The 25,780-nt window shown below is 35.8% G+C and overlaps 1 protein-coding gene across 1 annotated transcript in view; it reads left to right on the forward strand.

Moving 5' to 3' along the window:
• Window positions 1-25,780, forward strand: part of PIGK (phosphatidylinositol glycan anchor biosynthesis, class K) — a 137,672-nt gene that overhangs the window by 13,499 nt on the left and 98,393 nt on the right. Inside the window, exons 4-6 of the mRNA XM_010857605.1 lie at window positions 19,287-19,422; window positions 21,098-21,209; window positions 23,154-23,250. Of these exons, the coding sequence (XP_010855907.1) occupies window positions 19,287-19,422; window positions 21,098-21,209; window positions 23,154-23,250 (345 nt within the window). The remainder of the gene's footprint in view (window positions 1-19,286; window positions 19,423-21,097; window positions 21,210-23,153; window positions 23,251-25,780) is intronic.

Below are 25,780 nucleotides of genomic sequence, written 5' to 3' on the forward strand. Positions count from 1 at the left end.
TTTGGGCTCCAAAATCACTGTGGATGGTGATTGCAGCCATGAAATTAAAAGATGCTTACTCCTTGGAAGGCAAGTTATGACCAACCTAGATAGCATATTGAAAAGCAGAGCTATTACTTTGCCAACAAAGGTCCGACTAGTCAAGGCTATGGTTTTTGACAGTGGTCATGTGTGGATGTGAGAGTTGGACTGTGAAGAAAGCTGAGTGCCGAAGAATTGATGCTTTTGAACTGTGGTGTTGGAGAAGACTCGAGAGTCTCTTGGACTGCAAGGAGATCCGCATCCTAAAGGAGATCAGTCCTGGGTGTTCACTGGAAGGACTGCTGTTGAAGCTGAAACTCCAATATTTTGGCCACCTGATGCGAAGAGCTGACTCATTTGAAAAGACCCTGATGTTGGGAAAGATTGAAGGCAGGAGGAGAAGGGGACGACAGAGGATGAGATGGTTGAATGTCATCACCGATGCAATGGACATGAGTTTGGGTAGACTCCGGGAGTTGGTGATGGACAGGGAGGCCTGGCATTCTGCGGTTCATGGGGTCGCAAAGAATTGGACATGACTGAGTGACTGAACTGAACTGAACTGAAGGTTTAAATGATTTGTTTAAATGATTTAAGTTTTAGAAGAATTTAAGCTTTAGAAGGACCTCTTAGAAACAGAGTATAACCATGGTGTGTATTTTATACATTAGGTTTTTCCCAAGGTTTCTGAAGAATTTTCTTATTCTTGTTTCGTGCTTTCCTGTCTATATCTTTGATTATGAAGTCTTTGTTGGGGAATGAATTTGAGATTTAAATAGTTGATGATTTGAACTTTGTTGCTTAGCAAACAGAGATCAATGGAATAGATTCTGTTTGACTTTTAACCTATTATGGTGAATATTCTTCTTCCTGATGACTTATTCCTGCTTTACTTCTACCTGGATTAAGAGCAAAAATACAATTATAAGTAAATTTTAGTCAGAAAGTAATACGCTATTATGAAATGATAGTCTGGAAACTTAAAATCATTAAGAGCAGTTTTCAGTTTTAATGCTGGAATTTCAAAATACTGTTTGAATTTATTTTATACTTTAATGAACATTTTCAAGTTAAAGCAGTATAATCCTGTGTATCCTGAGAAAAATAACTGGTCACTGCATTGAATAAAAATTATGAGTATAACTCTATGTTGTTTACACTGTTTGCTTTTTTAAAGGAGCGTTTTACTTTGTCTTTTAATGCAAAATATTTGCATTTAGCTTTTCCATATACTTCAGTAAGAAACTAGTTCGTGTCAGAAATCATTTCCCACAACATATGATTTTGTGATTCAGAGATGATTGCCCTTTATTGTGGAAGTTCACATCAATTCCTTAGATCCTGTTTGAAATATCACATTAGTTGTATCAGTACTCTTGTTCTGATTTCTCTTTGATTTTCTGTCTGTATTTCACTTACTCTGACTGTACTGAGATATTCTCTCTGCCTGGAATAGTTGTCTATATACTTCTGGCTCACTGCTAACAAAACCTGGCTGTGATTCTGAATCACTTATGGTACTTGTTGAAAATACTGATTCTTCAGCTTCACCCCTGGAGAGTCTAATTCACAAAATCTGAAGTGAATCTTAGACATCAGTTTTATATGTGGTTCTGTGCACAACCAAGTTAGAAAGCACGGCTGTAGCTTTTACCTGACCTTCCAAATTCACTTTCATACTTCTTCAAAAAAGCTTTTCCTGACCTTCTTTGCTTTCATAGTATCCTTTGTATGTACTTTGATTATAACATGGTTACACTAATTATAGTATGTCTCCCTTATTAGATTATTAACTCTTTGAAGGGAACAAGGATTATATTTTATTTCACTTTGTACTTATAGCATCCAGCACAGTGCCTGGATAGTAGGTGCTCAGTAGATGTTGGATAAATTAACTTGTGACTGGGAAATACTTTACCCAGTTCAGTTGAGTTCAGTTCAGTCGCTCAGTTGTGTCTGACTCTTTGCGACCCCATGGACTGCAACATGCCAGACCTCCTTGTCTATCACCAACTCCTGGAGTTTGCTCAAACTCATGTCCGTTGAGTTGGTGATGCCATCCAACCATCTCATCCTCTGTTGTCTTCTTCTCCTGCCTTCAGTCTTTCCCAGTATCAGGGTCTTTTCAAATGAGTCAGTTCTTCGCACCAGGTGGCCAAAGTATTAACCAGTTAGGCAAAGCAAACACAAGTTCGTACTTTAAAAGTAAGAACATTTCTGTCTTCTAAAGTGTACATCTAGTTTTTAGCAAATTTATGTGTTATAAAAGACTTTTTAACACATAGGTTGTCAGAATTTTATAATACTATATCAAAATATTGATTCAGAGAGGGAATTTAATGGTTATGGGGGAAAACAAAACGACGTGCCCACAAGATCTTCATAATTGCCCTCCAACTTGTCTATTACCCTGTTCACACTTAAGTTGCACAGAGTTCAGCTGTCTTGCACTTTGTGGCCGTGCTTTCTGTAACCTTACCCACCCACAGAGAGTTTGTTTTTCTTTGCTTGGTTTTAGCTTCCTGAAATATTTCACTATTTTTAGGAAATTCTGTGTCCTAAATTAATAGTTTTGGACTAAATCTCTGTTTTGCTACCTCCAGTATACTTTATATGCTTAAGATGAGGAAGAGAAAAGGAGTTAAGCAGAGGTTAGGTTCTAAAGTCAGTATGTGAAGCAAAAATGGAGCCATTTATTCTTACAGGTTTCTTAAATAGCACATAAAGTACAACATAGCATTATCTTTCATCAAGTCTAACACAGCCAGTTTTAGAGTAATGCTAGAACAAAAATACTGTGTTCTTTTTCTTTGATGGAACATTTGATGAAGTGGTTTACTTTGGATTAAAGGACATATTATATGAAAAATATCCATATCTTTTTTAGCACTAGAATCGTGATGCTCGTGCTGTGAGAGGCACAAGAGAATTGAGACTGACTGAGAGAACGTAGAATCATAGCTCCCATCTCATCTCATGTTGACTTTGGGGAATAAATGCTTGAGTAATTGGGTGGATGAAATCTGTCTCTCCTTTTATTTTTTGGCTCAATGCATAAGAATTAAGTTTATGGAGTTAAATGTGTATATAATTATTTAGCTCTACCACAAGCTGGCTGGATATGAGTTTTTATAACAATCTCTATCTTATAAATAATTTCTATAGTTAAATCCTGTAGTTTTTCTTTTTTTAAAATTCATCTTTTTATTGATGTAGAGTTGATATGCAGTGTTGTATTAATTTCAGCTGTATAGAATAGTGATTCAGTGATGGTCCAGTAGCTATTCTGATACTTTTTTTCCCCTTATTCTGTATTTTAATAATTATATGAGATTAATATTCCTAATTTAAAAGCTTTATTCTCTCCTTATCCATAAATTCTTGCAAAACAAAGTACCAGTCCTTTATTCTGGAACTCAAGGCCTTTGTAGTCTGTCTATATCTAATATTCTGATCATTTCAGTTTTTTATGCTTCCTTCTTATAAGTCTCTGTATTGGCATCTGTCATTGCCTTATACCTGTTCTTTCGTCTATAGTTTTTTTCCTTCTTCCCTCCTTTCAGATTTTCATGTGTCCAAATTCACTTCATACATTCCCTAAAGCTTTTTTGGTCCTTCTTGTGTAAATATTTTATTTATATTTCTGTCAAGGCACTTTTTTGTATGTATTGATCTTATTTCTTCAAGGCAGTTTCTGATACTATTTTTTGTATTCCAATACATTCTTTAGTATATTGTGCAAACTTGAATGAATGAATGAATGAGTGGATAGTATACTAAAGGCCCCTAGTTAAGTGGAATTTAATTGGTCTGGGATAGAAAGGAAATATTTATGAATATTGCTTGCTTATAGTTGTTTAAGATCTTGATTCAGAAACTCTTCTGAGCTAAAAGTGCTCTATAGTGGATTTTATAACTATTCCCTGAGTCCTACTTTTGGGATCCATGGGTAGGATGATCCCACCAAGGGGTCTTCAGATTCATATCTTTCTATCAGATTAACTTCAACTTATTCTCTATCTTCTTACTGTTTAAGTTCCTCAGGATGCACTTTTTTATTTTTGGTCGGTTGTCCTTTTTAACTTCTTTCTCACGTAATAAATATTAGAATTATAAATGTGAATTCTGATAATGTTGTAAATTAAAAAAGAAAAAAATCACTAACTGCCTATTATTATGGTTTTTAAAATCAGGTTGGTAACATAGCTTTTGACTAACAATTCTTTAGGTTGCTGTGTATTAGATCTTATACTTAAGAGGGTATTGTGTGAGGTGGAGCATTAATAGGATACTTCAGGAATTTTCTTGTATATTTTTTCATTAAAATAATATGGAGAAGGCCATAGATATAGTTCTTTGGAGATGCTTGTGGCTTTCCAATAAGGTCAGCCAAAATGGACCTCTATTTTTGGCTTCCTTTTCCACTGCCCTGCAGCATACATTCACTATCCACCATAATTCAGATACTGTGATAGGCATTTTATAATGAATTATTTCATCTATCTCTTGAGACCTTTATGGGAGAACTCCCTAGCTGCCATTTTCATATTGAAAATTGTTATTCAGAATGGTTAAATGACTTGCTTAAGGTCCATTAAAGGTACCATTAAATAATAAAACCAGAATTTGAATTCAGGTGTTGTGATTTTATGGCTGGAGCATTTCTATTATTTCACAGCTGTCTCTTCCCTAAGAAATTGCAACAGATGATATTTAGGTAACATTTACAATTAGAGAATTCTTTTAGTAACATGATCTAATTTTATTCTTATGACAGTCCTGTAGAGGTTGGTATAATTATGAACAAGGATCATTTAATACCTTATTTAATTAGAAATGTATATCTACATGTTGAATGTAGTGCTTATGAAAATCATTCATATTAATTGAGTAATATAATGAATGCATCTCCTGTTTTCTCATTTTTTAATTTTTTCCATAGCTTTTACTGTTGTCTGAGTCTTCATTATTTCATGTTTCATGTACTTCATGCCTCTGTACTTCAGCAGCTTTGTAGCTGTTTATTCCTTGTTTCTAGCGTCTTTCGCCCTCCAACTCATCCTACACACAGCTGTTAGAATTATCTTTCTCAGATATTGCTTTCATCTTTTAACTCCCACAATCAACAACCTGCAGTGACTGTTGTTTCTCTAAAAATTACATAAATTTCAAGCAGCCTTCAGTCTTCACTGCTTTGTTAATAATAACTTACTACGTTCATCTGTTGATTTGTTCTTTGTCTACTACGTAATACTTATTAACTCCTATTTCTATTTTTTTTTAACCATTCATCCTTCTTAGAACACTTAGAATATCCTCGTGCTGTCCTTTCCTATCCATAAAGCTTTCTTTCTTTGTGTTGCTATGTAGAATTTTGTACACGGAGGTCACTGAGTGATATTTTTTTAAACCATTACCATTAATTTATAAAACTTTCTCAATAATAAATATATATTTAAAATTTTATTCTACTACTATTTTTATTTTATAATTTTGCCTCATTTTTTGTGAACAAAAGGACTAAAAAGTAGTAAAATGCTTTGTAAATAATTTGTAATATATTATTGTAGTTATTGTCAAGATAATATTAACTTGTACTTTTGAGTGTTCTGCTTCTTGTCTTGTGTCATTTCCCAACAGTTTTTTTCTCATATTTTGCAAAAATATAAATAATAACGTTTGAATATAGATCCTTATGTATTCTGAGCAGTCTTCTTGTTTTATTCTCATGTTGGCAGCTGATCTATCTACTGCTCCATGTGATATACTTGGTGAAGTACATAATATCTTGAATAGGTAAACATTTAGAATAGTTAGGAAGCCAAAATGTGCTCTGAGGAGAACAGTGACAGTGGGAAAGGAACATTTTGGCCACTACTGTCATGTTCTTAGGTTTAGATAAGATCCATTTGTAAGACTGAGAAGACCATTAAGGGTTTTATGGAGCAAAGGGGAAATTTCTTTATTGATTTCTGAACAGATAGGAGTACTGTGTATGGCCTGCTGAAATGAGAGATGCTTTTCTTGATCAATACCACAGAGTCTTCATTCCTGACACTATCTTCATATCTGGTAACTTGATTTCCTTGACTTTGTTCCTGTTTGGAACTGTCTTGGCTATTCTTGGGTCTTGTTCTTCCATATTAAGTTTACAATCAGCATGTCAAGTTCTTAAAACCCTGTTGGGATTTTGATTTGCATTACAGTAGATTAATTTAAAGAGAGTGGACTTCCTTATGGTACTAAATCATTCCATTTATGAAAAGGTATGTTTTTATTTAATTATACGTTTAATGGCTTTCAACTGTGCCTCATAATTTTGAATTTTTAGTTTTTGGTAGAATTTTTAGAATATTTAGTTGTCAGTTTTTTTCTTTTTTTGGTTGATTCTGTAAGTGGTACCCTTTACAAATAATTTTCTTAACTTCTGTTGTGCTTGCAACACAAGCAAGTGGATTGGAAAAATTAAAGTTTGTATAAAACCTTAAAAGACCCCGAATAGTCAAAGCAGTCTTGAGAAAGAAGAACAAACTAGGGGTATCACACTCCCTGATTTCAAACTATATTATAAAACTGTAGTAATCAAAGCAGTGTGAAAGTGTTAGCTACTTAGTCATGTCTGACTCCTTGTGACCCCATGGACTGTAGCCTACCAGGCTTCTCTGTCCATGGAATTCTCCAGGAGAAAATACTGGATTGGGTTGCCATTTCCGTCTCTGGGGGATCTTCCCGACTCAGGGTTTAAACCCGGGTCTCCTGCATTGCAAGCAGATTCTTTATAATCTGAGATATCAGGGAACCACAGCAGTATAGAATTGGTATAAAAACAGTTCCATAGACCAATGGAACAGAATAGGGAGCCCAGAAATAAATTCATGCATGTATGATTAGTTAATTTATGGTAAAGAAGCTAAAAATATACAATGGAGAAAGAGCAGTCTCTTCAATAAACGGTGCTGGAAAAACTAAACAACTACGTATAAAAACTGAAATTAGAACATTTTCTCACACCATATAGAAAAATAAAATGGATTAAAGACTTGAATGTAAGACCTGAAACTGTTAAACTCCTAAAGGAAAACACTGGCAGTAAGCTCTTTGATGTCAGTCGTAGTGATGAATTTTGGGGGGTTTGACTCCAAAAGCAAAAATCAAAAAATGAGACTACATCCAAAGTACAGGAAAGGGAACCATCCACAATGAAAAGGCAGTCTACTGAATGGGAGAAAATATTTGCAAGTCACATATCTGATAAGGGGTTAATGATCAAAATATATAAAGCACTCATAAACTGAATGGGCTTCCCAGGTGGCACTAGTGGTAAAGAACCTGCCTCCCATCGCAGGAGACATAATAACCTTGGGTTCTATCCCTGGGTCAGGAAGATCCCCTGGAGGAGGACATGGCAACCCACCTCAGTATTCTTGCCTGGAAAATCCCATGGACAGAGGAGCCCCGAGGGCTACAGTCAAGGGTTGCAAAGAGTCGGACACAAATGAAGTGACTTAGCACGCACCCATAGAATAGTAAAAAAAACAGTCCAATCAAAAAATGAGCAGAGGGGACTTCTCTGGTGGTCAGTAGTTAAGAATCTGCCTGCCAATGCAGGGTATATGGGTTCAATCCCTGTTCCAGGAAAATTTCTCATGCCATGGGCAACTGAGCCCCATGCCACAACTCCTGAAGTCTTCATGTTCTAGAACCTGTACTCCTTAACGAGAGAAGCCACCACAGTGAGAAGCCCACACACCTTGACTAGAGATTAGCCCCTGCTTTCCACAACTGGAGAAAGCCCACGCACAGCAACAAAGACCCAGTGCAGCCAAAATAAATAAATAAATAAATCATGAAAATTTTAAAAATGAGAAGATCTGAACAGATATTTTCCAAAGAAGATATAATGAAAATGAGTTAGTTGCTCAGTCGTATCCGACTTTTTGTGACCCCATGGACTGTAACCCACCAGGCTCCTCTGTCCATGGAATTCTCCAGGCAAGAATACTGGAGTGGGTAGCCACTTCCTCCTCCAGGGGATCTTTCTGACACAAGGATCAAACCCGAGTGTCCTGCACTGCAGGATGATTCTTTACCATTTGAGCCACCATATACTGATGGCCAGCGAGTACATGAACAGGTGCTTAACGTCACTAAGCATCAGGGAAATACAAACAAAACCTCAGTGAGATATTACTGCAAATAATCTAGAGATGATATAAAGTATAGAGAGAATGTTGATGTATAGGTTATATGCAAATACCAAGGCATTTTATATATAGAACGTGAACATCTGTGGATTTTAGTAATTTTAGTAATCACAGGGATTCCTGGAACTAACCCCTTCCCAGCCAACCAAGGGACAACTGTATTGGGGAAGCAATAAAAGGAGCCTGATGCATTTGATATCATATGATTTTGGGTAGGTGCTAGGTTGTTCTGAGAAATAGGAGGGAAGAAAGACAATTGGTGGGGTGGAATACACACTAATTTACTTCTCTTCCTACCTTCTTTCTTTTTCCCTTTCCTTCTTCCTCCCTCCCCTTTTCAACCAGCAGATATGTATTGAGAGCATATGGTGTTTCAAATACACTTGCCAATTTTTGTAATTTCAACTGATGTGGAGATACAGGGAGAGAAAAGGGCAGAGAAGGAAACTATAATTTCCATGGAAAACCTAAGTGTTTGATGGCAGTGGGAGTGACCTCAAAAAAGTCAGACTCAACTCGACATTTCACCAGGGAAAGTGGTGATAATAATAAGTATTTCTAAGAAATTTGTGAGGAATTTCTAGTGGAAATTTGATAGAAATAATGTTATAATTCTGTCACGGTATATCTGACTCAGGAGGTGTTAAAAAGGATAAGTGAAATTAACATTTGTGAACATAATTTAATTTCTTTGGAGAAAAGATATTTCACAGAGTTCTATATTAATGGTTTCTAAGAATTCGGCCTTAGCTTGAGTGGGAGATAAGTCAGTCAAAGGTAACCTGACGTTAAATCCTTATACCTACCCATTAACTTATATTTAATTATATCCATCTCCAAGGCTTCAAATCATGAAATTGAGATGTTATTCTAAAAAGTAAAGCCCATATTGGTCAGAAATTAATTTACCTAAACTGTTTTTTGCCACCATATTGGAAGCAAAGACAATCAAATAAGATCATATAAGTGAGCTTATTCTACAAATATATTTTCGGATTTATTCTGGATAAGTAAAAGCTAACTTAATGTTCTGTAGTTCTTCTATCTATATTGTTATATTTAATAAAAATAGATATTAAAATATTAACTTTGATCTACTGGTAAAGATTTTTAGTAGATTGCACTTACTCAAGAAAGTAGTTTAGATATCGTCTCCCCCTGCCATTTTGTTGTTTAATTAGATGTTTAGCTCTTGCACTAGGTTTTTATAAACTGACGAACACTGACAAATTATTTGCCCCCAAAACTATAACCACATATTATAATGTAGATATATGGCCAAACTCACATTGATACACATCACCATTTGATCAATTATATAATAATTATCAAGTATCCAAGTGAGTATACAACTCAAAAGTCATATAAAAATTAGATGTCTGTTCAGTTCACTAACAGAAACCCACTTCTTGTTTTGAAAGGGAGTTTGGGAAGAGAAGGAAAAAAGCACACTTCAAGCAAAGATAATAGCTGGTGAACAACTTCTAGTAGGTGTAGAAAAATGACAAGAGCTTTAAAAATGTTATGACTAAATTTTAGCTACAATAACAAAACATCTTTACCTTTAAAAAATACTAATTAAAGAGCATATTCTTTATATTCTGCACAAGATAAAGGCAAGATCTTTCTGGAAATATTTAATAGCCTTTTCCCATTCCTTTTTAGGCTTTTCCTGTTGTGGCACACAAAAGTGCAAACATTAAATTAATTGTACAGCTTTTTTGCTTGGAGGTGTTAAAAGATATACTTCTTTGTACAGCGTAGGTTTTCAAAATGCAGATTTTTCATAACAGCACAAATGAGATTTACGGGACGATATTCAATAACATCATATGACTTGTGGGCTTCCCTGGTGGCTCAGTGGTAAAGAATCCACCTGCCAAAGCAGGAGACACAGGTTCCGTCGCTGAGTCGGGAAGATCTCCTGGAGAAAGAAATAGCAACCCACTAAGTATTCTTGCCAGGGAAATCCCATGGACAGAGGAGCCTGGTGAGCTATAGTGTATGAGGTTTCGAAGAGTTGGACATGACTTAGTGACTAAACAACAATGACATATGACTTGACAAAAAATTAACAAAAATCAATGGTCATGTAAACCTGATGTATACTTTTATGAATGTGGGCAAATGTAAGTGTACCGTGAGCGAGCAAGTAACTGTATAGGCCCTGCTTTCAGTAAGAAATGACTGAAGGAGTAAATCACATAAGACCTAGAATGTTCATAGTTCCTAGGGTTTTAGTTCTATGTGTAACACTAAAAAATATAAAATGTTATACTGCATATTTTGGTACCTAAACTTTCTATATTTCTTATGTATTGAGAAGATTCTAATATGGGAATAGATCAAAGAAGACGTAACTCAGTATTGTATGATTTCAGGAACTGGGAGGAGTGATAAATTTGAAATGCTGGACAGCAAGAGTCTTTTGTTAAGTGTTCAAATAGGTTCATTGTAACCTAACAGCAAGGATATTAAACCAGTTAATCCTAAAGAAAATCAACTCTGAATATTCCTTGGAAAGACCAATACTGGAACTGAAGCTGCAAGACTTTAGCCACCTGATGCGAAGAGCTCATCTTTGGAAAAGACCTTGATGCTGGGAAAGATTGAGGGCAAGAGAAGAAGGGGGCGACAGAGGATGAGATGGTTGGATGGCATCACCAGCTCAATGGACATGAGTTTGAGCAAACTCCAGGAGATATAGTGAAGGACAGGGAAGCCTGGTATGCTGCAGTGCATGGGGTCACAAAAAGTTGGACATAACTTAGTGAACAATAACAATAGCAACCTAGGCATGGAGGCTCTGTCAAACATACAACCTGGTAAAACTGCTTTTCAGTACTCCTATACATGATACATTAGACTTACTCACTGAACCAACTTCTTGGCTAATGTGTGCAACAAATTAGGTCCTATCTGAAGTTCTGCTGCCAAGACAGCATCAGACACCTCAGTTCTGTTGACCACAGAAGTCTTTGCAGCACAGACACGTTTGAGAGTGATATTCTCTAAATACAGAAATTGCTTGATGTTACAAGCTCCATGCTGGTTTTGTTTTCTGATCTACATCTTCAGGTTTCATTCTACCTTCTTGCTAGGGCAGCAAACAGTGGAGCTCTTCCAAGACTTGCCATACAGTGAGCATCTGTACAATAACCATATTCTTCATAAAACTTGATTTTCCCAAGACTTAACTGGTCATCAGCAATATGGTTGGATGGTACATTTTCATCAAAAGGACAGTCAGGAACATGGATACCTTCTTTTCCATAAGAGCAGTGCTGCACATTGCTTCACATAATTATTAATACTGTTGCGGTAATCCACATTTCTTCAGTTTCTCCATAATTTTGTTCATAATTTTGGTTGGATTGTGTAATAAGAAAAATCATGTGCTTGTATGTGACTTCTGTGGGAGTTGGACATTTCATGCAAGACATTAATTTAGTAAAAAAATACTCATTAGGGCTGTGAAAGAATTAAATACAGAAATGATGTAAAGTAACTTGAGTTGGAAAATGCTTTGTGGATTCGATTCAGCACTTCTGGGTCCGGGGAACTGCTTTTACTCAGCTTCTTGGTGGAGTGGTAATACATTTCTATAGCTTTCTTGTCCTCATAAAGGTCATGCTGTGCTTGGCAGTAAGCTTCACTCACCTTCAGAAACTCCGTCAATGTGTGATGACAGAAAGGAGTACCTTTATTCATTGAAAACTGTGGCCTAGTCACACAGTGGGTACCACAGTGGCAGCGACACAGGCAGCTGTGGCTGTGCTGCAGGGTGGAGGCAGTGCAGGTGTTGACAGAGGCAGCGGGCGGATGTTGGGTTTTGGAAAAAAGTTGAAATCAGAATGTTCCATTCCCTCAGTATTCGTTGTCAGATTTTATTGTAATTAAAGAAAGATTTTGGGAAGATTTTTGCAGGTTTTTTTTTTTTTTTTAAAGGTAAAAACAGACTTAAAAATTTGTAACTCTAAAATTAAATGATTTGTTTATTTAAAAGTTTAAAAATGTTTGTATTGAATTTTAAACCATAAATTTCATTGAGCCATGAAAAATGGAAATACTGAGATGAGAGTCATATGAGGGAAGTGTGTGCATGCCTGCTAAGTCGCTTCAGTTATGTCCAACTCTTTGTGACCCCATGGACTGTAGCCCGACAGGCTCCTCTGTCCATGTAATTCTCCAGGCAGGAATACTGGAGTGGGTTGCCATGCCCTTCCTCGGGAGATCTTCCCAACCCAGGGATCGAACTCGTGTCTCTTATATCTCCTACACTGGCAGGCGGATTCTTTACCAATAGTGCCATCTGGAAGCCCATGAGGAACATGATGTCCCCTTAATATTTGTTGATGTGCGTATAGAAATTATTAGAGGTTTTGGCTCTGCTCACTATAAGGCAACATATTCCATTCTGCCAAAGAATGTAGTAGTAGTTGTTGGAACATATGCGGGCTCTGAAATTAAATCTTGTATCTTCTGCTTATCAGTTATGCAGCTTTCGGCAAGTGATCTGCCCTCACTGAATTTCCTTACCTTTAGAATGAAGACAAAAATAGTCTTCACAAGATTGTTGTGATATAGTGAGAATTAAGTATCTGAAAAGACTGCAGCACAGTGCCTATCACACTGTAAACTCAACAGATACTTGTTTCCATCATCCTGTTACTTTACCTTGTTTCCGTTTTCCCATACCTTCTGATCTTATTTTTTCATAATCTTATTCCAATATGGAATCCAAATTTGACAGTTTGGGTAAAATAGTGTTTGTATAGTTTAATATGGAATGGTTAAATCATGTCAGTTAACATCATTCAGTTCACTTCAGTTCAGTCGCTCAGTCGTGTCCAACTTCACGACCCCATGCAATGCAGCACGCCAGGCCTCCCTGTCCATCACCAATTCCTGGAGTTCACTAAAACTCACGTCTGTCGAGTCGGTGATGCCATCCAGCCATCTCATCCTCTGTCGTCCCCTTCTCCTCCTGCCCCCAATCCTTCCCAGCATCAGAGTCTTTTCCAATGAGTCAACTCTTTGCATGAGGTGGCCAAACTACTGGAGTTTCAGCTTCAACATTAGTCCTTCCAATGAACATCCAGGACTGATCTCCTTTAGGATGGACGTTGCAGTCCAAGTGCTTTAAAATTGTTGAATTATTTTTAATTGATATTTACTATTACCTTCTAGTTAATTAGCGTTTCATTTTGTCTGCCATAGTCTCCATTTTATATTTTTCCTCTTTAATTTTTGTCCTAGTTGACTTTTATGATCAAAGTGAAGAACAGAAATGGTGGTAACTCCTCACCATCAGTGTAGTGTGTCTATATTTTATCCTTTGTGAAAAATATTTAAAAAAAAACTGATAAAACTGATAACTTCAGAAGAAATATAGCCATCCAAGTCTTCTTAATGAATAACTAAAATTATTTCTTAAGAATATCTTTCTTAGTGCTCAGAGAAAATAAGAGGATTTTTAAATTTACTTGCTATTTGTGAAGAGATATGTACCAGAGAAGGCTTATTAATGATGTTTGCAAATATTTTTCTGGTAAAATATGCAATCTAGGCATTGTGGTTAAGTCCTAGGAAACTGTTTATAGCATTCTAATGAGGTTACATATAGACATTTAAAGAAAGGAAAGCAACGCTTATGAGCAGAAACTCAGAGACTTAAGAGATTTGAGGATCCCCTGTGATCCTCAAATCTCCAGCTGCTGTAATTTTGGCTACTGTCTAGAATAGGATGGTGATACTATTGAAGATAAGCTTAGCCTAGCTCTGGTTGCTAAAGATGCTCTAAGGTAGTATTATCTTGATTAGTTATATGGATATAGTATGTATAGCAATTTTCAATGAATTGTTTAAAAACACTTTTACCAATATGGTAATTATTTAAATATCATTTAGTGAAAAAATGTTATTATGGTAGTAGCAGCCTGTTATAAATGAAAAGGTATGCTTTTTGAGGCTTTGTACTCTAATTGTCTAGAGCAGTGAAAATTTTTTATCTATGTAAAATTTATTTTTGTACCCATTGGTTGCTGCTTCCTGACTGGGCCAAGGATGAATGTCAGAGGGGAGGGTAAAGAATGACTGAGCAGCCCTGATGCAGGGCTTACCCGTTCCTTCAGTGGTGTTGTTTAGTCAGGTCGTGTCCAACTCTTCATGACCCCCTGGACTGCAGCTGGCCAGACTCCTCTGTCCATGGGATTTCCCAGGCAAGAATACTGGAGTGGGTTGCCATTTCCTTCTCCACGGAATCTTCCTCACCCAGGGATCAAACCCACGTCTCCTGCATTGGGAGGCAGGTTCTTTACCACTAAGCCACCAGAGAAGCCCTCCTTTAATGTTAGGCAAATGTAATAATGGGAAATGGGAAAGTATTTGTTTTGAATTGTTTTCCTCACACATTTCTAGAATTGGGTTTCATGTCTTATTTTTGGAGAGGTTTTAAAATTTTATTTTTTTATTGATCTTTAAAATCTGTTTCAGCATGATCATGATTCTGTTAGATCAGACAACAAATAGTGGCAAGGGAAGAAAATACTATCCCTTTACTTATTTATTTGTTAATCTGTAAAGGAAAGAAGTTATGCTTCACTAATATTATATATATTTAAAGTAGTGAATACATATGACTAACAGATTAGTAGATACATATATGAGTGTGTCCTCTAATTTTTTTTTTTTTTAACTGACAAGAGGAAATGTATGATTTAAACAGTATGAAAACTATGTATATAAGTAAGCACTGTATTTGTTTCAAACCCAGTTTGAACTTTATACAATTTCAGTGCTTCTCTTTTATATGGTTTTATATTGAGAGAAGGCCATGTTACCCTATGCTTGTGTGATGTAGGTTCTGCAGGACCTTAATAAAGTGAGAGCATTGAGTCATAACACATGATAGTATAGGATTTCCAGAGTGTAAGAATATCATTTTCTTCTATCAATTGGACATATTTGAGGGATTTTTATCTTAATTTTAATAAGGTAACAAAGCAACTTGCTATCATTATTTGTAGGAATGTAGTAGCTTGTCTTCAATGTAGATTTTTTTTTTTGGTCTTGATTCTAGCAGTGATTGTTTAACACATTCACAGTGAAGACTTAAATAACTGCTGTGATGCTAGCCTGATATTCAGTGAAAAAGACACTTTAAAGAGACAACAAGTTAGATCTTATGATAACTGTTGTTCAAAGACTGTTGGCAAAGACTTAGTTAAATATCAGATCTGATTATTCTGAACAGTAAACAGAGCCTAGAAGTTATGAATTGCATTTTGTGCAAATACTTTTGTGAGCAGATGTTTTCTGTATCATCAAATTATATTGTAGTGTGGAATGTCAAAATACAGGAAAAAATTAAATGTAGAACGAGGCCTGAAGTTATCTCTTTCTTCTGTTAAATATATGAGCAATCATTTGAAGTGAAGTGAGGTCGCTTAGTTGTGTCGACTCTTTGCAACCCCATGGACTGTAGCTTGCCAGGCTCCTCTGTCCATGGGATTTTCCAGGCAAGAATACTTGAGTGGGTTGCCATTTCCTTCTCCAGGGGATCTTCTCGACCCAGGGATTGAACCTGGGTCTCCTGCACTGCAGGCAGACTCTTTACCGAGCCACCAGGGAAGCCAGCAGTCATTTAGTTTTAGTAAAATAGTGTCATCCTTCAAATAGAGCTGGTGTTCTTAGAGTATTATTAGTTTGGTAGATTTGTTAGACTCTAATTTATAATTTTGTGTTTATTTGTAGTTTTATAAACCTAAGAAAGCATATTAAAAAGCAAAGAACGTCACTTTGCTGACAAAGGTCCATATAGTTAAAGCTTTGGTTTTTCCAGTAGTCATGTATGGATGTGAACCTTAAAGAAGGCTGAGTGCCGAAGAATTGATGCTTTTGAACTGTGATGCTGAAGAAGACTCTTGAGAGTCCCTTGGACTACAAGGAGATCAGAGCAGTCAATCCTAAAGGAAATCAGCCCTGAATATAATGAATATTGGAAGGATTGCTGCTGAAGCTGAAGCTCCAATACTTTGGCCACCTGATACGAAGAGCTGACTCATTGGAAAAGACCCTGATGCTGGGAAAGATAGAAGACAAAAGGAGAAGAGGGCGGCAGAGGATGAGATGGTTAGATGGCATCACTGACTCAATGGACATGAATTTGAGCAAACTGTGGGAGATATTGAAGGACAGGGAAGCCTGGTGTGTTGCAGTCCATGAGGTTGCAAAGGCATGACTTAGTGACTGACAATAACAACAGCAAATAATTTTATAAGAAATATAAACCTAAGGAGTTTAGTTTCATTATGTATTTAAGTATCATATATATAAATGGAGGCTTCCCAGGTGGCGCTAGTGGTAAAGAACTCGCCTGCCAGTGCAGGAGACGTGAGAGCTGAGGGTTCTATCCCTGAGCTGGGAAGATCCCCTGGAGAAGGAAATGGCAACCCACTCCACTATTCTTGCCTGGAGAACTCCATGGACAGAGGAGCCTGGTGGGCTACAGTTCATGGGGTCGCAGAGAGTCAGACACACTTTCATATATAAATGATTTGACACTTGGACCAAGTCAGATTTTTTTCCACCAGACAAGAGTTCTGAACATTTCTTAACTTTTAGAAACAATGCATTAGAATATATGGTTGAATTTGTAAACTTTTGAAATTCAGTCTATTTTCTGTCTGGTTTTTCATATATTATCTCCAGATACCATGATTTTTTATGATATATTGATTATGTTAGCATAAGGTTATAGTACTTACACTGAAGCTCAAAATTATCTATCAGAAAAGTGTTGACTAAATTTATAATTTTATGCTAAAGTGACTACTTCTTTATGAAATTGACATTTAATTTCAAGGAATGAAATTAACCTTCAACTGAAAACATGGCCTAAAGGAATAATCTTATTTTTATATTGAGATTTATAGGTCAGTTCATTTTTGTTTAATAGTGGTTTTATAACAAAAAAGATATGATTGCTAATAACAATATAAATCATTTTAAGTTATTAAAATGAAAAGATATATTTTCCATTTTAAGAGCAATAACTTTAACCATTTTGTGAGAATGAATCAGTAACAGCTGAAGATCTGATCTTTGAATGTGGCAGGGTTGGAACCCTTTCAAAATAGAAAAGCCAGTTTTTAAGAAAAATCACAATGTTTCAGTTCTGAACTTTAGTGTATTTGAAACATGTGCAGAAGAACATTTTCTTCTTGCTGTCTCCTGCCAGACTAATTATGTAGGCCACATTAATTTTTCCCTTATGTTTGGGAAGCTCAAATATATGGTAGAATAAAGGATTGCCTGATTCATCTTCACTCGTTTTAATGATAAGATCAAGATGAGAAGCATTTAAGAGAGATATTGTAATTTTCTCTCAAAGAAAATGTACACAAAAAATGAAAATGTTTCATTCACTCAGTGAGTGTTTCTTGAATGTCTGCTATATGCCAGGCTCTATTCCTAAGCCTGAGTGGTACAGCAGTGAAGGACAGAAAAAGTCCCTGCCCTCAGAGAAGTGCTCATATTCTAATAGGGGTGGTGATGGGAAATGATTTCAGATTTGTAAATGACCTGTATAAAAGAAAACATGTAGTGAGAACAGAGTACTTTAGCTGAGATTGGAATGATAGGAAGATTTGGAAGGAAAGAAGTCTAAATTTGGTCAGTAGCCCCTGAATTGGAAAAGGCTTGGCATATTCCTGAACAGTTTGGAGGGAACATAGTCAACATGGGTGTTAGGGGTGAAGTTAGAGACAGAGAGAGAGAGAGAGAGACAGAGACCACATTAAGCCTTGCAGACCATGTAAGGAGTTTCTGTTTTCCTCTGATTATCATGGGGAGTCCTTGAAAGATTTTAAGTGAGAAAGTTTAATGATTTGACTTGTTTAAGGAAGGTCTCTCTGGTGGCTCTAAGGAGAATGAACCATAGGAGATGGGAGTGGAAGTAGGCAGCCAGATGGGAGCTATTCCAGCATCTAGTCCAGCATCATCTAGAGATGATGGTGGCTGATGTCAGGGGGATGGAGTGGAGCCAGTGAAGAATGATCGCACTGGAGATGTGTTCCTGTGGTACAGAGATTGCACTTGCTGGTGGATTGTATGTTTTCATACTCAAGCATTTGAGATTCTGAAAAGTAAAATTTTTGGACTATCACAGTTTAACTCTGTAAGTCTTGAGAGTGTCAGATATTACTAAAATTAAAAGCAATGTTTGGGGAGGACTGCTGCTAAGTCGCTTCAGTCATGTCCGACTCTGTGCGACCCCATAGACAGAAGCCCACCAGGCTCCCCCGTCCCTGGGATTCTCCAGGCAAGAATACTGGAGTGGATTGCCATTTCCTTCTGCAATGCATGAAAGCGAAAAGTGAAAATTAAGTCACTCAGTGGTGCCCGACTCTTAGCGACCCCGTGGGCTGCAGCCTACCAGGCTCCTCCGTCCACGGAATTTTTCAGGCAAGAGTACTGGAGTGGGGTGCCATTGCCTTCAGTGTAGCTCTTTCATCTTAGCTTCCTTTTGCTACATTGCATAAAGTATACTGTGTTGGAAAAAAAATTAAGTTAGAAACTCCCAGTTCTGTGGATAAGTTCATGCCAGATTGTTCTGATTTCTTTTCTTTAAAACTTACACTACAAAGGTACATATTAAAAAATTTTTTTTAATACAAGCACTTTTAAATATGTGCTCAATAATTGTTTTGGGTTATTTTTAATAAAGAATGAAAATAATTGCCACATGATATAAATAAAATATGGGCTTTCCAGGTGGTGCTAGTGATAAAGAACCCTCCTGCCAATGCAGGAGACATAAGAGACATGGATTCCATCCCTGGGTCAGGAAGATCCCCTGGAGGGGAGGGCATGGCAACCCACTCCAGTATTCCTGCCTGGAGAATCAGTCCCATGGACAGAGGAAACTGGCGGGCTACAGTCCATAGGGTTGCAAAGAGCTGGACACTACTGAAGTGACTTAGCACATAAATAAAGTATATCTTTTTAACTTTTTGGTTTTATTGAAATGGTATATTTACTAAAATTTTCTTTTCCTAGCCACATTGTTCTGATGCTTGCAGATGATATGGCATGCAACCCTAGAAATCCTAAACCAGCTACAGTGTATAGTCACAAGAATATGGAACTGAATGTCTATGGAGATGATGTAGAAGTGGATTATAGAAGTTATGAGGTAAAATGTTTAATGTGGCAACATTTTGAAATGTAGCTTTCACTTTTAAGCTCGAACATAGTGATAGAATAAAATAATCTTATTGTTTTTCTTTAAACTTTGTACGGTTTTCACTGTAGCCTTGACAGTCTGCAGTTTCTGGAGTTCATATTAAGGAAACAATATATGAGTAAAAGTATCACAGCATGAAAATTTCATACATGTATCTAGGATAGAACAACTTTATCTTGGCTTCTGTATTATTTTATTGAGGGTTAATGTAGCAACTTCCTTTTAAAGTAAGTGTATTCTTTGTTTTTCATATTTGATCTAAATTTTCAAGTTTTATATTTTCAGTAAATATATTAATTATGGAAATATTAAAATGACTGATACTACTTAAAGGTAACCACTTTTAATATGCCTTCAGTGTTTTTATGCACATATGATTAAAAATATATTAAAAAAATGGCACTGTGCTATATTTTCTGCTTTTGAAACTTTACTTTAAATTTAATAGATTGTATGTTTAACATTTCAAGTCTTTCTTGATGAAGTCTTCCTCAGTAATCCTTCCCCTTTTACTAAGCCTACCAAAAGTAGGACACACTTTCGCATGTTCCCAGACCTGTTTTGAAGAAATTAGTATCTTTTCCCAGGCTGTAAGTTCCTTAAGCACGTGTATCTTCTGTGTCTTATACCTAGTGAGTTCTTACAGCCCTCTGAAGGCACTCAGAAATGTTTGTTCAACACTTAAATGTTTGTGAATGTTGGACTTTTTCTGTTTTTTTTTTTTTGTCATTGTAAAATGTAGACCAAGTACTTCCCTTCTTTGTTAGCCAACAAGAAGTCCTGTTTAAAAAAACACCATTTTGGTGTCTTCTGGGAAAATGTAAACCAAACAACTTATACATACACCCACAGACACACACACATAGACACTTCTGTACTCACCTAGGGAAGAGTTGAACAAGAAAGCTGGGTTGATTTTCAGCTTTTTAAATTTAGATCTGTGTAATATAACTTGAAATTAACATTGTATTTCCAAGAACTTAAATATCTTTCAAAGCATCCTGGAGATGCAGAAATTCCTGGTTGGAAAATCTGGCTTGCAGTGTTAGGAATTTTTTTACATAATAAAGTTACCTCTAATGAAATTTAAGTAACAAAATGCATTAAGATATTAAAGACGCATAATTTGGGGGTTATTTATGGATCTATCCTTATGGTTTTATTTTTATGATTTATTAATGAGCTGTCTTTTTGTTGTTGATCTAGAATTGACTAAGTAGTTATATGTATTAACTGCAGTACTTATTGTTGAATTTGTTTATATTTCTGTATTTTATATCTTCCCAAAGAATTGCCTGTGAAGACAGATTAATAATCTGTTTTCAGTTTTTGGCAATACTTTGTATAACATTTGAACTTTTAAAGTTTATAATCAGCTTAGTTTTCCCCAAACTAGTTTTTTGTTGGTTTTTAGTATTTTGTAAAGAATGGAAACAAAGTTACTTTGAGGTGTATATTTAAATAAATGTATTTCAATTGACTTATATTTCTCTTTTTAAGTTTTATTTTTAATTTATGCTGAGTAATACATAGAGCAAGAAGAAGGAATGTTTTTAAAAGTAGGAAAACAATTGATAGGTTTACTCAAGTTCTATTTCATCTGATTTCTCATTTTTTTCCTCAGGTAACCGTGGAGAATTTTTTACGGGTGTTAACTGGGAGGATTCCATCTAGCACGCCTCGGTCAAAACGTCTTCTTTCTGATGATCGGAGCAATATTCTTATTTATATGACAGGTAATTGTCAATTTAGATATTTAATGATAGAATATGCTGACTCTTTTTCAGAAAGGAATTTGTATGGAAAGAAATTATTAAATTATTTAAATTATTTTTGGATAAAATAGTTTGTTATGAAGTTCTCTTTTCTCATAATGTATAACAACTTGAAGTGATATTTGAAAGCAGTGTATTACTTATCAGCTGATGATAAAACAGGGGTAGAATGCTTTTTAGATATCATACAGCAGGAGAGTGACTCTTACTTAGTGGTTTACTTTTCTTTATCATGGTGCATTTATTTATAACTTTAAAAATTCAGTCAATTTATAAACTTTATAAATTAACCCAGCAGAGTTAATGAAGTCAGGAAACTTCATTTTCGTCTACCTGACATGTACAAGAAATTTGCACCCCTCTGTGGCAAATAGGATGAAGTATAGTCTTGTAGCTTGGCTTTATTTGATGTACTAAACAAAAGGTTTTATTTATATTTCCTCCCTCAGTAGACACAACGCTGTAGCAGGGCACTCACCACTCTAGTCAGACACTTAACGTGCAGCGCACAACCCGTAATCATATATGATAGCCCTGAAAATCAGCACCTAAATCTTTAGGTTGTGAGAATGAAATGAATTAATATACACGATGATTAAGAATATTGTGTGGTATATAGTAATCCTCAATAAATAATACCTATTGCCATTTTTTATCATTATATTAGCATAATTACAAGCCTTCCTATTACATAGGCTGGCAAACTTTTTCTGAGTCTGTTGGTACTCTTTTAGGATAACTACAAGTATGGGAAAAATTCCAGTGTTAAAGATTGAACTGGCAAACCATGGCCCATGGAAGGGCTACCTGTTTATGAAATAAAGTTTTATTAGAACACAGTTGCATCTATTTGTTTATGTATTCTCAAAATATATAAATTTGTTTTAAATATTGTCAAAATATATGGCAGAGTCCAGTAGTTGCAGCAGAGACCAAATGGCTCACAAGCCTAAAACATTTACTACTTGGCTTTTTTCTGAAAAAGTTTAGGTGCTGATTTAGGTGCTGATTTTCAGGGCTATCATATATGACTTACGGGTTGTGCGCTGCACTAAGTGTCTGACTTAGTGGTGAGTGCCCTGCTATAGAATTGTGTCTAATGAGGGAGGAAATATTTTTTATCCCACAAAGGCATATACTAACCACTGTTAAACTCATAGGACTGCTTATGTTCTGAGGGGGCACGGAAGTAGATTTTTCTACTTTGATAGGCAGTGGGAAGTACCTTTTAAAATTGGCACAAAGGGCCTATATTGGCATGCTAATGATGGTCTTACTCATACATTTCTTACTTAACAGCTGAGGAAACTGTGGCATAGAAAGGTTACTTGCCTAAGGTAACACAGTCATTAAGTAGTAAAGCTAACGTTTGTATCCAGGCAGAGAGCATGGCTCTCTCATGCATTTTGAATGTCATGATCTTTTGGTCAGCTCTCATAGTACAGTGGCTGATGGTTATAAAAACATAATTTTTTAGGTGAAAACTGCATTTCCTAGAGTTACAACGTTTCAAGTATACACTGTGAACAGTGCTAGCTTACTAAGGGACTAGTTAGTGTCTTCAACTCCTTTCTCACCAAAAGTGTTTGCCTGGTATTTGAGAAATGTTTATCTATGGAAACTCATTTCTGACATAATAATGGAGCCAGTGAAAAAGTACAAATATGCTTTTATAAAACTGAATGATAAGAAAGCTCTTAAATGTATATCTACTATATTTTACACAGTCTATCATTTATCTGTTTAATTGGTATAGTAGAAAAATTAGTTACTTTTAACCCTAGAATATACAATAACAAGTGATATTAAAATATTGCCATGAATGAAGTGAATGTTAATATCTAGATGTTTGTAGTTTGCATTTAAAAAAAATGTCTGTTTGATCTTTCTGACCCTTTCTATAAGGACATGGTGGAAATGGTTTCTTGAAATTTCAAGATTCTGAAGAAATTACCAACATAGAACTTGCAGATGCTTTTGAACAAATGTGGCAGAAAAGACGGTAATAAATGACTACTTTTCATAAGATAAATTAGTACCTAATTTTTCCATGGTTAGTAGATTTACACATCTTAAGAGATTTAAACTTATTTTTATGTTACTTCTTCTAACTTTAGATTTACATTTGTTGTTTCTATTGAACTGAATTATATTTTCTTTTTTTAGCAATTACACATTTAGGAGCAGTTTTATTATATTTTACAGAAGTATGAACTGAATTCTTTTTAAAGGAAAAATTTAGATTTCTTAGAGCATGGAAAAAGTTCACCTTTTAAGATCTTACCTGTTGTTATTTCTCATCCTTTTTGGAGAAAATAAGATTCCTAGTAACCAAGTGCCCCATTATTTAGGGGGCTTGTGAACATACATTTATTTCTTATCTTGTATTTATTCTTGCTTTTTGCACAGTCTTGAACTCTTCATGTGATAGCAATATATTATTTCTTCTTTGGAAAAAATGCTGAAATTAGTATTAGTATAAAATTTGTAGCAGCTCACATTAACAATGATATATTATTAGTAATCTGTGGTAAGCACTCTTTTAGTTGAAAGTTGTCATATGGACTTAAATGAATTTAAATTAGCAGTTGAACATACAGATGGCTAATAAGCATGTGAAAAAATCCCCATTATCACTAAATATTAGAGAAATGGAGATCAAAACTACAATAAGATACCACCTCAACACCAGTCAGAATGGCCATCATCAAAAAATCTATAAACCATAAATGCTGGAGAGGATGTGGAGAAAAGGGAACCCTCTTGCACTGTTGGTGGGAACCTAAATGGATACAGTCATTACGGAGAACAGTATGGAGATTTCGTAAAAACTGGGAACAAAACTACCATTTGACCGATCCCATTACTGGGCATGTACCCTGAGAAAACTGCAATTCTAAATTCCTGGGTCGGGATTCCTGGGTTGGGAAGATCTGCTGGAGAAGGGATAGGCTACCTACTCCAGTATTCTTGGGCTTCCCTTGTGGCTCAGCAAAGAATCCGCCTGCAACGTGGGAGACCTGGGTTCAGTCCCTGGGTTGGGAGATTCCTTGGAGAAGGGAAAGGCTATCCACTCTAGTATTCTGGCCTGGAAAATTCCATGGACTGTATAGAGTTGCAAAGAGTCAGATATGACTGAGTGACTTTTACTTACCCCAGTGTTCATTGCAGCACTGTTTACAACAGCCAGGACATGGTACCAACCTAAATATCCATCAACAAATGAATGGATAAAGAAGCTGTGGTGTGTGTATATATATATATATATATATATATATACACACACATACATACATACATACATACATACATACAATGCAATATTACTCAGTCATAAAAAGGAACAGATTTGAGTGAGTTCTAGTGAAGTGGATGAACTTAAAGCCTGTTATACAGAATGAAGTAACTCAGAAAGAAAAAAGCAAATATTCTATATTAATACATATATATGGAATCTAGAAAAATGGTACTGATGAATGCAATAGAAATGCAGACATAGAGAATGGATTTGTGGACACAGTGGGGAAGGGGAGGGTGGGACAAATTGAGAGAGTAGACTGAAGCATAAACACTACCATATGTAAAATAGATAACCAGTGGAAATTTGCTCTGTGATGCTGAGAGCTCAACCAGGTACTCTGTGACAACCTAGACGGATGGGATGGGATGGGAGGTGGGAAGGAGGTTAAAAAGGGAGGGCACATATGTATACCTATGGCTGATTCGTGTCAATGTAAGGCAGAAACCAATACAACATTGTAAAGCAATTGTCCTCCAATCAAAAATCAATTAAAAAAATAAAGTATCAGTTGAACTGCTTTTAACTTGGTTATGCTCAATAAATGCTTATGGTTTACCTTCTAAACATATGGCACAGAGGGGAATAGGATGCTTATGGCGCCTTCAAAGTGTTTAAAATATAGGAGAAAAGAGAAATACATACACGGCTATGCTACAAATTAAATATTCAAAATACTGGATTATAAGCATAAGGAGAAAGTATAGAAGTATTGAGACAGCTTTTGCTTGGTACTGATTTTATCTTATTCACTGCTATGTTTATTGAATGTATACTAGGCAGTGGCACTGTGTTGCCATGTGGTGGTGTTCTGTTTAATTTTAATGACTCCATGAGGCAGATACGTTATGATTCTCATTCTTACAAGTGTGTAAATTGAGCACAGTTTAAATAACTTGCCAAACTTTGCATGGCTTTTAAGTGCTAGTGCTAGGATTCACATCTAAGTGGTCCTGTCCCAAAGCTTACTCTCTTAATTGTTTTATTGTACTGCCTCTCGTAACCTTTAGATGGTCCTAATTCCCAGAAGTATCCACAGATTTTTGTCTCAGAACAAATGTGTCATATTAGTTGTACCTTCTATCATCTGCTTAGATATCATTAAGATTTCGTGCTTTCTTTTTGGGTGTAGTGTTAGCTGTTTACCTAGATTCAGTATCTGAGAAAATATTATCTGCTTCCTATTTTCACCTTCATCAGTGAAGCAGCTCATTCTAAAATGTAGAGCTGATTA

The sequence above is a fragment of the Bison bison genome, unplaced genomic scaffold (genome assembly GCF_000754665.1).
Source record: "Bison bison bison isolate TAMUID 2011002044 unplaced genomic scaffold, Bison_UMD1.0 scf7180017864382, whole genome shotgun sequence".
NCBI classification, from domain to species: Eukaryota; Metazoa; Chordata; class Mammalia; order Artiodactyla; family Bovidae; genus Bison; species Bison bison.